At 43.1% G+C, this 14,126-nt stretch overlaps 1 protein-coding gene across 1 annotated transcript in view; it reads right to left on the bottom strand.

Annotated features, from left to right (window-relative positions):
- Positions 1-14,126, bottom strand: part of MFSD14A (major facilitator superfamily domain containing 14A) — a 98,457-nt gene that overhangs the window by 81,983 nt on the left and 2,348 nt on the right. Inside the window, exon 2 of the mRNA XM_029617810.1 lies at positions 9,568-9,663. Coding sequence (XP_029473670.1) covers positions 9,568-9,663 — 96 coding nt within the window. The remainder of the gene's footprint in view (positions 1-9,567; positions 9,664-14,126) is intronic.

Genomic DNA, 14,126 nt, shown 5'->3' with positions numbered 1-14,126 from the left:
CCCACTATTCCAAAGTAATCTGAGAAAGGCGGCCTCCTATCTCTGGGACTGGAATAGAACCCCAGTAAGCAATGTGCATTTCTAAAGGATCTCAATGGGCCCACTTTACCCCCTTTCTTCAACCAAAAGGGCTAGTTTCTAGAAAAAGAATTAAAAGAACTCTGTCACTGTCCGAATCTCCTAGTATCCTAAAACCTAGAGAAAAAAAATTTTTGAGATGGAGCTTTATCCTCCAGAAGCCTGAGCACCTTAGAATCTCCCCTTGAAGAAGATGGATTGCCATCTTCTTCAATTCCTCACCAAACAAAAGTCTCCTTTTAAAAGGAAGTTTAATCAGATTAGTCTTAGAAATAAATTTCACTGATAAGTGACACATCTAGAGAAGCCTATATGCCACTATTATGGATGCAATCCCTCTAACTTTTTGGAGATGAGGAAGTATTGGGAATAGAATCCCTTGTTCAGCTGGTGGTGAGGAATCTGCTGAATCGATCACTGATGTAGTAAGTTGCTGACTTCCTCCCTCCCCCACAGCAGGTTTCTGTTTTCTAAGTGGGGCTGATGAGGCTGCACTAAGTGCGGAAGGCCTGGGACGATTTTCAAGTTCAAGGGGTAACCTTCCTTGACAATGTTTAGTACCCAATGGTCAGAGGTAACTGCTGCCCAAGAATGGTAAAAGGACGACATTCTGCCTGCTCCCCTCCTCCAGCAGTTGAAGTGGCCCCGCTATCGCTAAAAACTCTGCTGGGGCTTTCCATTGGTGCTCTGTGGTGGACGCTGCTGACACTGGCCCTGCTGTCTGCTCTGGGGCTGCTGCTATTGTTGCTGCGACTGTGGTCTGGCCTGCTGAAAGGTTGACGAGTAGTAAGCAGGGTATGGCCACCACTGGTAGTAAGCCCTCTTAAAACTCAGGTAATACTCCTGCTCGAAGACTGCTGGTCCGTGGGAGAAGCTAGTAACAGAACTGCTACATTTTGCTCCTTTAATTTTGCAACTGTTTCCCACACCTTGTCCCCAAACAAGTTGTCCGGGTGACATGGGTAGTCTGCTAGTTTCTCATGAACATCCTCCCTAATGGCACTAGCTTGTAGGCACACCAATCGTCAGGCCACTAAGGCCCCCACCGAAGTCCAGGAAGATGTTTCAAAGGCCTCATGGATGGTCCAACAGGTGCTGCAACCCCTCTTCCAGGTCATGAAATTGCTGCAGCGGAGTCGCATCCGACGAAGCAGAGGCAAGGTGGGGCTTCAAGGACTGCAAGCACTCGTACATGTATTGCGATATGTAGAATTGATGCTACTGCATTTTCACATTCAGCATGCTGGCTTGGAATGCTCTTTTCCTGAAGTCGCCCAAATACTTGCAGTCCCAGCCCGGAGGGATATTGGAATGGAAGCGGGTCTTTTTGGCTCGTTTCATGGCCGATTCGACCACAATCTGTTATCTTGTTACAATGTACAATAAAGCATGGTTATGTCTTATTTGTTCTAGTTATCTGTAAACCGATGTGATATCTCGATCGAATGTCGGTATATAAAAAACAATAAATAAATAAATAAATGTGGAAGTTGGACCATGCTATAGTACGGCAACTGCCTCATCCTAAACTTTAGGTCCATCTTTCTTGGGGTTGCCTGGCCGGAGAAGGGGGACCCCCAAGCCTTCATCATCAGAGTCTAAAACTGCATGGGATGGTAAGGCAGCAGGCTCAGCTGGGACTTCAAATATCTTTAGGATCTCCAGTAACTCTGCTCATGGATCTGGCACCTTCTGTGTCTTGATGTTAAGACATGCACCCACTTTTTCTACAAACTTAGAATAAGACAGGTCCTCTGGCGGAGAAGACGGCTCCGTTGTTCCTCCAGTGGATCAGATGAGAATCCCATCGAGGAACCTGGTGAGATTGGGGGTGAGACTTGTGGAGAAATATCTGGCTGCAGGGAGAACTGAGGGGCTGGGCTATTAAGCTGTTGCTCTGGGCTGCTCTACCTGCGCTGCAGAGAAGGCAACCTTCCCTGAGGCAAAGTGTTGTGTGGGGGACTCCTCTGATCCTCGGAGGTGAAGAACTAAGACAGGATCTGCGAAATCTGCAACACCACCTGTGGGGCCAGGTCTCCTCGGCCAGGGCTGGAAGACGTCCTTCCCCGAACTGAATCCACTGGGGGCAAGGCCTCTACCAAGATGTCAGAGTCAGGATCTCTTGGGCGAAGCTCCGTCAGTTTGGTCCTGGAAGACCTCCTGTCTCTCTTCTGGAGGGGTTCATGCAGCTGCAGGGAAGCCCTCTTCCTCTTGGAATCCGAGGAGAGATCTGAGTAGATTCATTCCAAAGACTCAAAGGAGACAGAGGACATTTGTTCTGAAATAGGCTCAACATCTGAAAAACCCCAACTCCATCTCTTCTGGGGTGAACACAATTTGAGGGTCTCCCATCCGACGTGGTTTACTGGGGAGTTTCCCAACGAGGAACTCAGCTGTGGACGTGGCTTATGCGACTGATGCTTCTTGCATCATGGACAGACGTCACCCGCTCTTGCATCAGTAACTGCGTCAAGGGACTGTCCTGTGTCAAGCTGGATGACTCATGTCAGTGGTACTTTGGCGCATCAGGCTGCGATGCATCCCTGCATGGATGCAGACGGCACATCCCTGCATGAATGCATCGACTTAGACGGCACATCCTGTGCGCCTTGCTTCGTTCTGTGCGTAGCATCTGTTGGAGGCGATGTCCCCTGGTCACGGTGCCTTGTTGCTGGCGTCGAGGCCTTGATGCTGGCCACCCTGGGCTTATGTGCTGGCTTTTGTGACACATCTCATGATGCTTTTTGCGGCTGCGAGGCGTAGGGGTGTGAAGGCACTATGGGGGGCTGACCCACCTGGCCTGTCCGCTTCTCCAGCAGTCCCAAGGAGGAGACCCTCTTGATCTCTTCAGGGCTCCCTCTCGCAGGTAAGCAGTTTTGGCAGCACGCTGGTGCTAGACCCGGGGCGACATTCGCCCGAAGTCCTTATCATGATCTGGGCCCAGACAAATATAACAATTATTCCTGTCTGTGATGGACAATCTTCCCGCACTGGCAGTATTTGAAGCCAGGTGGTCTCGGAGGCATGGTGGAGCACTGAAAGTACTATTTGCTCAGGAAAAAATTGAGAAACTGAAGAAAATTAAAAAAGCTCCGCATGCAGCCTGCAACATAGAATAAAACAGACTGAAGAAAACCTGGAGCCGTGCGGGAAAGGAAGCGCAACTGCACATAGCAAAGCTCTGATCTTGGAGAAGCTCCGTCTTGGCCGCCCCGGAGGGACGTCCCAGACAGCATGGCTAATTCAGCCTGCTTATCTGTAGGGAAAAACTCTGTACAGCTGGCACCCACTGTGGGCACAAAAAAATACCTGTTTTGCTGCAGGTGCAAATTGTGCAGGGATTTCAAATTGAAACTCCCCTTCCCCTCCCCTCACCTGCAGCTGACAGTGCAGTGTGTGCATGGCTTTACCTGCCAAGGCAAGGGCAGCTTTCACCCCTAGGGAGTTACCTGGGCAAGTCCCTTGCAAAAATTGCTTTCCCACTTTGGAGTTATTTTTGGAATTTGTTACAGTTTTACTCTGCCTTTCCTTCACCTTGCTCCTCTGGCTATAAACAACAAAAAGAATAATTTCACAGACCTTGTAAAATTCTGCACAAAAGATAATTGACAGTACTCATAAGTTTTGTTTTTTAAATTTGTAAGTTTATCAGCAAAGTTTTTAAATGACAGCACAATTAAAGTAACCCAAGTCAGTGTAAAAATTAACCTTCACTCTGTTAGATCTTGTAATTAATTTTTAACCTATAAAGATTTTAGCTTGCACACCAAGATGGAAATCTGCATTAACAGATTCAGCTTTCTGGTTGGTTGGTGTTTTTTTCTCATCACATCCTATGTCCTACTCAGAAATGTTACAACATATCTGCTCAGTTTAGGGTCAAGATTGGAAAGCGTTGCTTATATCTGACAGCAAATCCTCTCAATGCAGAAAATGCACATCAGACTGCCAAATCAACTGGCCCACTGTAATTACATCAGCACCACACTTTGCTCCAAATGGTAGAATAAACAGATTAATTACATCTTGTGCAGACATGTGGAAAGCCTGAGTCATGTTGTAGACTGAGCTCTCACACACATAGCTATTAGACAATTAAGGCAATACATAATTCCAAACAATGATACCGTAACCCTGCCACAGACATTAAATATCAAGCTGGCTAACATTATTGAATTGTGTTTGCATCCCTCAGTCACTATGGGATATGAGATAAAACCCATGAGAGAAAGAGGCGCACTCCTAGCCAAGATGGCGGTGTGAGAGGACGCCAGGTTGAATCGCTCCTCATTGAAGTTATATTTCCTTGACAAGAATGCCTGCAAAACGTAAAGGCAAGCTACGGGTCTACCCCCCTGCACCCGAATTGCTTACCGGACAAAAGAAGATCGATTCCTTCGCTACCTCGATGTTGGTGGAGAAAGGGGGCGAATGCCCCGCTGCAGCAAATAGAGAAGGAGCTAATTTGCTGCCTGGGGATATTACTCTCAGCCCCCCTGACTGCAGACCTCCTCCGGAGCCAGCTAAGTTGGTGAAGTCCCCCGAAGCGGAGCAGGGAGATGATCTCATCACCCATATGGGAGGGGGCGCCGAGGGAGTGAGACCGTGCCGGTAGAACACCTATCCTCCAGCCCAGCTGAACCATCGGGGCCTGAAAGACCGGAGGGATTATCATCATCTTTGTCCCCAGTCTCTCGAGTGAAGGAGGAAAAAAGGCTACGCAACATCCAACTGCTTGAACCCGGAGAAACCTCAATTGCACTGGCTAGGGGTGAGTTGTTCATACCGCCCCCTAAACCAGAAGTAGTCACTCTGGATACTTTATGGGACAATGGTTGCAATTGGGAAACTAGTGAATGTATGTGAAACAAAATACACTAAGCTGGACACTGAAATGTTTAATATGAAACAAAATCATGATGGACAATTAAATGAGATGGGAAAGAAGCTGGATGAGATGGACTGTAAAGTTACCCAAGTTCAAACAGTAAATGTGAGCATTATTAAAGATATTGGTTTACAGTCTAAAAGATTAGAATACCTTGAGAATTACTCTAAACATTTGAATCTGAGATTTACTAATTTTCCTAGAGCTTTGGGGGAGAATATTCAAAATACTTTGAAGAAGTATTTTAATGATTGTTTAAAGTTAGATGACGAACAGATACCACTTGTTAACAAAGCTTTTTTCCTAACAAGATCTTTTAGAAAAACTGGAGTAAAACACCTAGAAGCCCTGGAAAACTTGACCCAATTTATTGAAAGTTCTGATATTGAAATTATGGATAGAGGTACCTTATTAGTCTCCTTCATTTCTGAGGGGGATGTTAGCAAGGTAATGCGTAATTATTTCCTAAATATGGGTCTAGAATTTCATGGCCAGGTAGTTAAGATCTTCCCAGATCTATCTAGATCGACTCAGGTTAGGAGAAGAGAATTTTTGAATTTTAGACCCCAAGTTTTGGCTTTAGGATATACATTTGTATTAAAATATCCATGTCGTTGTTTAGTAGGGCGTCAAGATGAAAAATTCGTGTTCTCAGCTGTTGAACAACTTAAGTCCTTTTTGTATGCCAGAAATATGACTAATTCCATCGCAACAGGTCAATAAGTCAGTCAGTTAGGAAATACCAACAAAAACACTAGGCCAGTTGATCCTGAAAGATTTGTATTATTTTGAAATCCTTTGTATTCCAGGCTAGGAGTCTCAAGTTTTTTCTTCGAATACAAGTGCATGTATAATTATATTGATTTGTGTGTTTGTGGCAATTATTTCTTTACATTTGTTTCTGTGATACATGCCTTATTTACCTGGTGAAGTATGTGAAAAATACTTTGTACAAAACCAATAAAATATGAATTTAAAAAAAACCCATGAGAACCTGATAAAAAGCTCTCTCCATCTACAAGAGGAGATATGGAGGACCCATTGAATCTTGACAAAACCTAATGTGCTATCCTGTTTGAGCTTGGAGAAAAGCAGCTACTTACCTGTAACAGGTGTTCTCCGTGGACAGCAGGATGTCAGTCCTCACATGTGGGCGACATCATCAGATAGAGCCCAGCACAAAAATTTGATTTCAGAGTTTCTAGAAAAACTTTGCGTATGCCCTACTGAACATGTGCAGCATGTCATACTGCCACATGGGACTCCTTCAGTCTAATTTAGCTTAGACTTAGAGAAACCAACTCCAAGTGGAGATGGGAAGGTTTCTTGAGGACTAACATCCTGCTGTTTTTGAAAAACATCCAATACAGGTAAGCAATGTTGCTTTCTCCAAGGACAAAACAAGATGGCAGTCCTCACACATGGGGAACCCCTAACTGCAGGTTAGCCCAAGGAAAAAATAAAAAAGGGCGGAACCCAAATAATACCAAATGGGCAAATATTGTTTTTAGTGGCCAGCCAAGCCTACTGTGACATTGGGAGTCCCTGTTCAAAAAATGTGATGTGAATTTTGGAGAGAACTCCACATCACAGCCTTGCAGATGTCCTTAATAGAAGCTGATCTCAGGTGGACTCCAGACACTGCCATGGCTCAGACACTGTGAGCCTTATCATGCTCCACCATATTTAACCTTGTCTCAGTGTAACAGAAGGAAATGCAATTTGCAAGCAAATTTGAAAGAGTGCACTTGGCAATGGCAATTCAGGTTTGTTAGTGTCAAACAAAAAGCTTGCTGGACTTTTTGAAAGGCTTCAGTCCACTCTAAACAGAAGGTCAAGGCTCTTTTAAAGTCCAAACTGCATAGCATTTGTTCTTCTTTAGGACATGTGGCCTGGGAAAGAATGTTGGAAGATGATTGGCTGGTTAAGGTGGAAGTCCAACACTATCTTTGGTAGGAACTTAGAATGCATATCCAGAACCAGTATAATTTGAAAAAACAGAGCAAAGTGGATGCATCGATTCTGTGTGTTGACGTGATTGATCTTCCAGGTCAGGTACTTCAGCTCACAGAAGTCTATAAGGCCCAAAGGGAGTCCTTTAATGGATGAGCTGTAGATGCTGTTTAAAAGATCCTGATTGGTTTGATTCTACTCTGACCTTAGGGTCCATTGGTATTTTCTCATGTGAAGATGTGTCAACAGAACAACATAGACTGTTGGTGCCATGAAGCCCAATTTAAAAAAAAATCTATCTATCTATCTATATATATATATATATACATACATACACATACACACACAAACACATTATACAAAGAGAACTTTTTTTTTTTTTTAAAGAAGTGTTACTGTCTTTCTGCTCACTCAGTGGGAATGGGGGTTGTGATCAGCGGTGTATAGTGATAGAGACAGAGAAGGGACAGAGACAGGATGGAGACGGTCTAGAGAAGGGCGTCCAAAAAGGTGGATGGTCTTCATCAAATGACTTATGAGGAGAGACTGAAGAACTTAAATATGTAAACCCTGGAAGAGAGGAGCAGGGGTGATATGATACAGACTTTCAGATACTTGAAAGGTTTTAATGATCCAAAGTCAACGACAAACCTTTTCCGTTGGAAAAAAAAATCTGAACTAGGGGTCACGATTTAAAATTCCACGGAGGAATATTCAGAACCAATGTCAGGAAGTATTTCTTCACAGAGAGGGTGGTGGATGCCTGGAATGCCCTTCCGGAGGAAGTAGTGAAGACCAAAACTGTGAAGGATTTCAAAGGGGCGTGGGATAAACACTGTGGATCCATAAAGTCTTGAGGATGTGAATGAAGAGAAGAGGCATGGGGGTGGCTTCTGGGAATGTCGGCTACTACCTGGTGATTAATACCCTTATTCAATAAACATACACACGGTTAATGCGACTCCAGCATTGCTCTATGCTTCAACGGCAAGAGGAAATGTGGGAAAAAGGATTTGCATTCACCAATAAGCGTGGGAGTAGCTTGCTTGTTTCGGTGGTTACTACCCCGAACCAATTAAGCCTGATACTTCACTTTGATGCAGCTCCAGCACTGCTCTCTATATCAATGGCGGGGGTGGAAGGAAATTAGAACCAAAAAGTTACCAATAAGGGCCCTGACCTCAGAGTCAGAGTAACATAAGTATGAGAAAAATAAGTGTGAAAGCTTGCTGGACAGACTGGATGGGCCGTTTGGTCTTCTGCTGTCATTTCTATGTTTACGATTATGCACTGTGTTTTGATATAACTTGTTTCTAAAGTGTAAACCACTCCGGGTTCCCTTTTTTTTTTTTTATAGGGAAGGAAGTTGGTATATAACCTAAAATAAACAGAAATAAATGTCCCATGCCAATGCCTGCTGACTCATTTTTATCCTTTCCACTGTGGATTTTGATGTGATAATCCTCTTCTATGAGAGGAAGACTCTTGCCTGAATCTTGTCTAGCAGTGCTCCTATAAATTCCAAATGATATGACAGGCTCAGATGGGACTTGGGGCAGTTGTTAATGAACCCTAGTAATTCTAACACAGGGATGATTTTGCAGCACTGCTTGTGCCATTCTCTTAACCAGTCACTCAACCAGGTAAGGAAACACATGCACCCTCCACTTGCATATATTCACCAGCACATCCGCGAGACATTGCGTGAACATGCATGGTGCTGAACCTAAGCCAGTGATGGCAAACTCCAGTCCTCAAGTGCCATAGACAGGCCAGGTTTTCAGGATATCTACAATGAATATGCTTGAGAAAGATTTGCATGCACTGGCACTCGAGGACTCTAATTTGCCACCACTGACCTAGGCCAAAAGGCAGCATACAATAAATATAGGATGTGATGGCTCCCTACTGCAAAAGCAAATATTTCCAAGTTACAGAAAATTTCAATGTGGGTGTAAGCATCCTTCATATCTAGAAAATATAACCAGTCCCCATTTTTTTTTGAGAAGGAGACTAGGTACCTGGAGAAACCATCTTGAAATTTTCCTTGAGGAATCTGTTCAAAGCCCTTAGGTCTAGGAAGGGACAGAGACCTTCTGTTTTCTTTGGGATCATTCCTAGACTCCTTTCTCACAAAAATCGGGAGTAAAAATCCTGGCTTCTTAACCCCTAGTGGAACAGACTTGACTGAATTAGCCTCTAAAAAAAATCCCTTTTGAAGCAGTTCCTGATGCCAATGCCCTGACCAAGCATGTTCTAGTGGGTGATTTGGATGTATATCCAATAGGCATAATTTATATCCTTTTCAAATTATGCAGAGGACCCATGAGGCCAAAGTTACTCTGTTCCAAAGTAATAGAACACTCAGCCTGCTTCCAACAGAAAGGTCCTCTGACAAGGATATTGATATCTTGGCAATGCTGTCTATAATCCAATAGGGCCCTCTGCTTCCAGGGCTGGGGTCGAGAGGGCAGAGGAAAGCATTGCCTTGGTGACAGATATGCCTCCTCAGCACCCCACTTGGGTACCTCCTAAGGTAGATGGGTCTAGAGTGGCAACGGACAAGGTCTGAAGAGCCACACTGGTCATTTATCTAAGCCATCACTTCATTCACCTTTAAAAAAATAAAAAAATAAAAACAAACTTACCATAAGAGTGGGTGCTGTCAAAAGTCCCCAAGCAAAGAACTCCAAAAATATGACTATTACTGCATGGTAAACGCTGGGTGAACCAATTCCTTGAGGCTTAAAAAAAAAAAAAAAAGATTACTCCTATAGAAACAGTTCATTACAGGGATTGTAAACATGAATGTGTGCAAAGGTATTACAGAGATTTTAGATCACTATTAGCAAACAAGCAACCTTGAAGTCCATATTCAAAAGCCATTTAGATGGATAATGTAATAGTTATCCATCGAAATGGCTTACCCTCATATTTAGCTATAAGATGTGGGCATTCTTTGGGCAGGCAGTAGGCATTCCGGGGAGGAGCAGAATAAGCTGTAAGTTAACCAACTAAGTCTGATATCTGGAGTTAGCTAACTCTGGTTGGGCTGTAGGGCTGTCCTAAAGTTAGCTGGTTAGACATAAGTGGCTAACTTTAAGATAGCCAGGTATATTCAGCAGCGCGGCCATGCCACTGAATATACCCTGCTAGTTAGCTACATATGTTTATCTGGCTAACTAGCCAAGCCGCACAGAAGCTGAAAATGGACCCCTGAGAGCTTTTACATTTATACAGAAATTATTTAACAATTAAAACTTATAAAGCTAATCAAGTATAAATATTGTTAAATCCCCAAAAAGACAGTACTAACTTATGAAATGCCATCTAAGCATTGCATTTATTTAAAGTCTCTTCAATGAGATGCCGCTTTAAGTACAAGCTTTTCTCGATTCACCCCCACACGGCTCAGATGCTTTCTAAAGAATCTTGGTGCGAAACACCAAAATAAATAAATACCGTATTTTCCGGCATACAAGACGACCCCCAACTTTTACAGTTAAAATACAGAGTTTGGGATATACTTGCCGTATAAGACTACCCCTCTTCCAACGCATTCCAACATTTACATCAGGAGGGAGTGACTCGAGGAGTGAGGGCGCGCTGCCCGATTGGCCGGTGCTGGGCAAAAGGGGCTTGCTTTTACAGCATCCAAAGGAGTGACTCAAGGAGCGAGGGCGCGGGGAATGCACCAGACGCTGTAACTTTGGATTACCGGCAACAACTACGGTATACGCCCTATAAGACGATACCCGGCGTATAAGACGACCCCCGACTTTTGAGAAGATTTTCAGGGGTTAAAAACTCGTCTTATACGCCGGAAAATACGGTAAATATATTTCAAGGGGGCTGGCTAGCTCAATGGAATTGGTGCTGGGTCACGTGGTTATCACTAGTTCAAATCCAGCTCAGAGTGGTAGTGGAAGAAAGCAATTTTGTGACCTGTCTGAATTGAAATATTCTTCCTAGTGAACGAGGATATAATACTACTACTACAACCACCAACACCTTTTACATTAGCTAGCATCACTGAAGGCAGACTCAGCAGAAAAGTAAACAAAAAAGATTAGAAAAACACCCTTGAAGAGCAAGTTTTTCTAATCTTTTTTTGCCTTGTGCTGAGACTGTCAACAGTGGTGCTAGTTAGTATGCAAGGTGTTGTACCCCTGTCCATTCCTCCTGCTCTGCTGAAGGAAGCTGCTCAGACTCACTAACACTCATACTAAGCCCAACGGCAAGATCTCCAAGTCCTGCCTGCTGAACATCACAGGTGTGGTGCTAATTATTTCTGTTGTGAACAATTTCTTGCGCCAGGACAGGCTCTTTTTTTTGGTCATGGTGTGTATCTAGAGAGGAAGTCTAGTGTCCTGTTTGATGCTGAAAATATAGGATCAAAAGTAAATAGTGTCTAGCCCCTCCCCCTTAACCCCCAAAATGAAAAGTCCCCATCTACTGGAGCACTAAGACATATTTACAGGAAGGTGGCTAAAAAACAGATGAAACCCAGAAGACAAAATGAGAAAAAGCACTCTGTAGCTGCTCAGGAAAGAGACAGTTACATGCAGGTTTCTGCCCTAAAGCAAATGAAATTACACATCATCCAAAAATTAATCATGGGAATGCCAGGATCCTGAGGTCAGAAGCGCACACTAGCTACTGATAGAAGGTTCAACAAGCTAATACAGAATAAGACTTGCCTCCCTCAGAGGATGGAAATGACTTTTCTCAGTCTGTTTTTCTAAACCACCAGAGTATGGTATAAAATCCAGGGCTTTGTTTTTGCCTGTACTTGCTGGTACAGAATACTGACACAATTCTGCCCTTGCATCAATCCCTAGAAAATGACAGGACAGGAAGGGCTAGATTAGGGAGTAGAATCTTTCTTCTCTGCTCCCTACAGCTGCGTGGAAACGGAGGGGCTGGAGCAAGAAGAAAAAGGATATTCTCTGCTGAATGAGGTAGGGCACTGTCCAATAGTGTTGGGGCACAAGCCATGTGCTTCTATGCTACAGGATGGGCACACAGGGCTTGCGCCTCAACTCTATTGGCCAGTACCCCAATTCTCAGTCAAAGGAGACCCCTGCTCACCTAATGCAGCCTCTCTCTTCCTGTCATTTTCCCTCCCTTTCCCCACATTGCCTTTTGCCTTAAGAGAGGAGAAAAGTGGCTGCAAAAGACACAGCAAGAGGCCTACAGCTATCTGTGGTCCTCATACTTGGAACTCAGCTACCAGCAAGCAGGGAAGAGATATGGTGGCAAGGAGGAGAGGGTGTGGTGATAAGCGGTGAATGCTGGGGACAGGTGAATGCTTGGCAAGATGGTATGAGGGGAAAGAGATGCACCAGAGCAGGGGGTGGGGGGAAAAAAAGAGAAAAAGCATGGGAAGTGGAGACAGGAAGGGTACAGGTCTGTGTGTTTGTATATGCATGTTTTGCAGATGGGAGGGGGGAAGAGCAGGAAGCAAGAGAAATAAAGAGTGCTAGTGGTCGACCCCTATCATACACACACACCCCATTTTTGTCCCTCTCCCCCCTCACTGGTGATTTTCCTATGTCATAACAGCAGTAGAGGATATATCAGCAGCTATAAAGCGCTGCTCTCTTCTACCTCCTTCTGGCAGGGAGAGCAGAATCATACCAGGATTGAACTCTGCAGGCAAAGGGCCACTATAAGGGTACGGAGTCCCTATTCCCTGCTCCCCACTCAGGACAGCCCAACTCACAAGTTCTACCTTTCTAGGGAAAAACAGCACGGAAAGTCTATTTAAAAACAACTTATGGGGGAGAGAAAGGAAATGGTGTAGGAATCTGCTTGGTCATAGGCCAAATAACCAAACATGACAACTTATTCCAGCTTTTGTGCTCCTGACTTACTACACAACAATTATTTAGAGTAAAATAATGCACATTTGTACTCCAACCACAGCTAAGTTTCTCTGCATTTAACATAAATGCATGAGCAAGTTCAGTCATTACTTCTCTTTTCTTCCCCTCTACCTTACACTTACAATGCTCAGTGATTCATCAGCAATTGATTAGTGCAGCTACTCTTCTGATGCCAACAGGTGAGGGTTACATTACCATGATTTGTCAAGCATCTAAATAGGCAAAGCTGGACTTTAAGATTTATGACTATTTATACAGCAGTCTCTGGTTCAAAGGATTTTATGAATTTTAAGTTTTAGTCAACATGCAGTGATAAGTTGCATGAACAGATTCAAATATACCCTGCCTAAATCTTATTTAGTCAAAATACAAGGCATACAGTTAGGAATGCATATCCTAACATACCAGATATTGACTGTACAAGTCTTAGGAAAATATTTTTACAGACCATAGACTTGATTCAGACCTTCCAAATCAGTATATATCCTATGTACAAAGATGATGAATGTGTTGAAAAAGGATGAATACAAATTGCAATATAATTATTTTGCCAAAGATTCAAAACAAGAATCATAAGTTCCCTAGAAACCAAAAAATGTATTACAAAAACAAAAAAAAAACCAAACATGAAATAGCCACATCACACCATTGTACCATATATTTAAAATAAAATGGTAGGATTTGTAGCAATGTACAATTCTTACTATATTGTGGGGATTTTAGCCTGAAGATTACAGCTACATTTTTTTCTGAATGCGTTTCTCTCCTAGTCTCCACCTCCCTAGCTATGACAATTACATCCTGCTACTAATCTGTCTCCCTATAGATAACTGCATTTTCTAAGGAAATTCTTTGGAGTTTGCAGCCATAAAATCCAGTGCTTTCTGACTTAGAATAAACATTGTGTATGTTTTAAAGATAACAATTACGAATTTGTGTGTCCAGTACATGCGCATGTATTTTTCTGTGTAAAACAAAAAACGTAATTATCAAAACTGGAGTTTAAAAGAAAAACAGAGAAAGCATAGCAACACCAACTTCACTTTAATGGTGATGTAAACATTTGCTTTGATGAAACTACTGAATTTAGTACAAGTAGAAAATGAATGTTTAAACCACATAATTTAAATTACATCCCATTTGTATAAATTAGGCAGATTTCTTTAGTAATATGCAGCCGAAGTCCAGGATTAGTATTAACTAAACTTTTTTTTTTTAATAGTACTAGTTATTGCATCCATTATACCTAAAGCATGTTCAAACTCCATAACCGTACCATTCCCCTCAAACTGAAAACAAATTACTCACATTTATTCCTG

This window comes from Rhinatrema bivittatum, chromosome 10 (genome assembly GCF_901001135.1).
Source record: "Rhinatrema bivittatum chromosome 10, aRhiBiv1.1, whole genome shotgun sequence".
NCBI classification, from domain to species: Eukaryota; Metazoa; Chordata; class Amphibia; order Gymnophiona; family Rhinatrematidae; genus Rhinatrema; species Rhinatrema bivittatum.
This window is presented reverse-complemented; position numbering and strand designations above follow the sequence as displayed.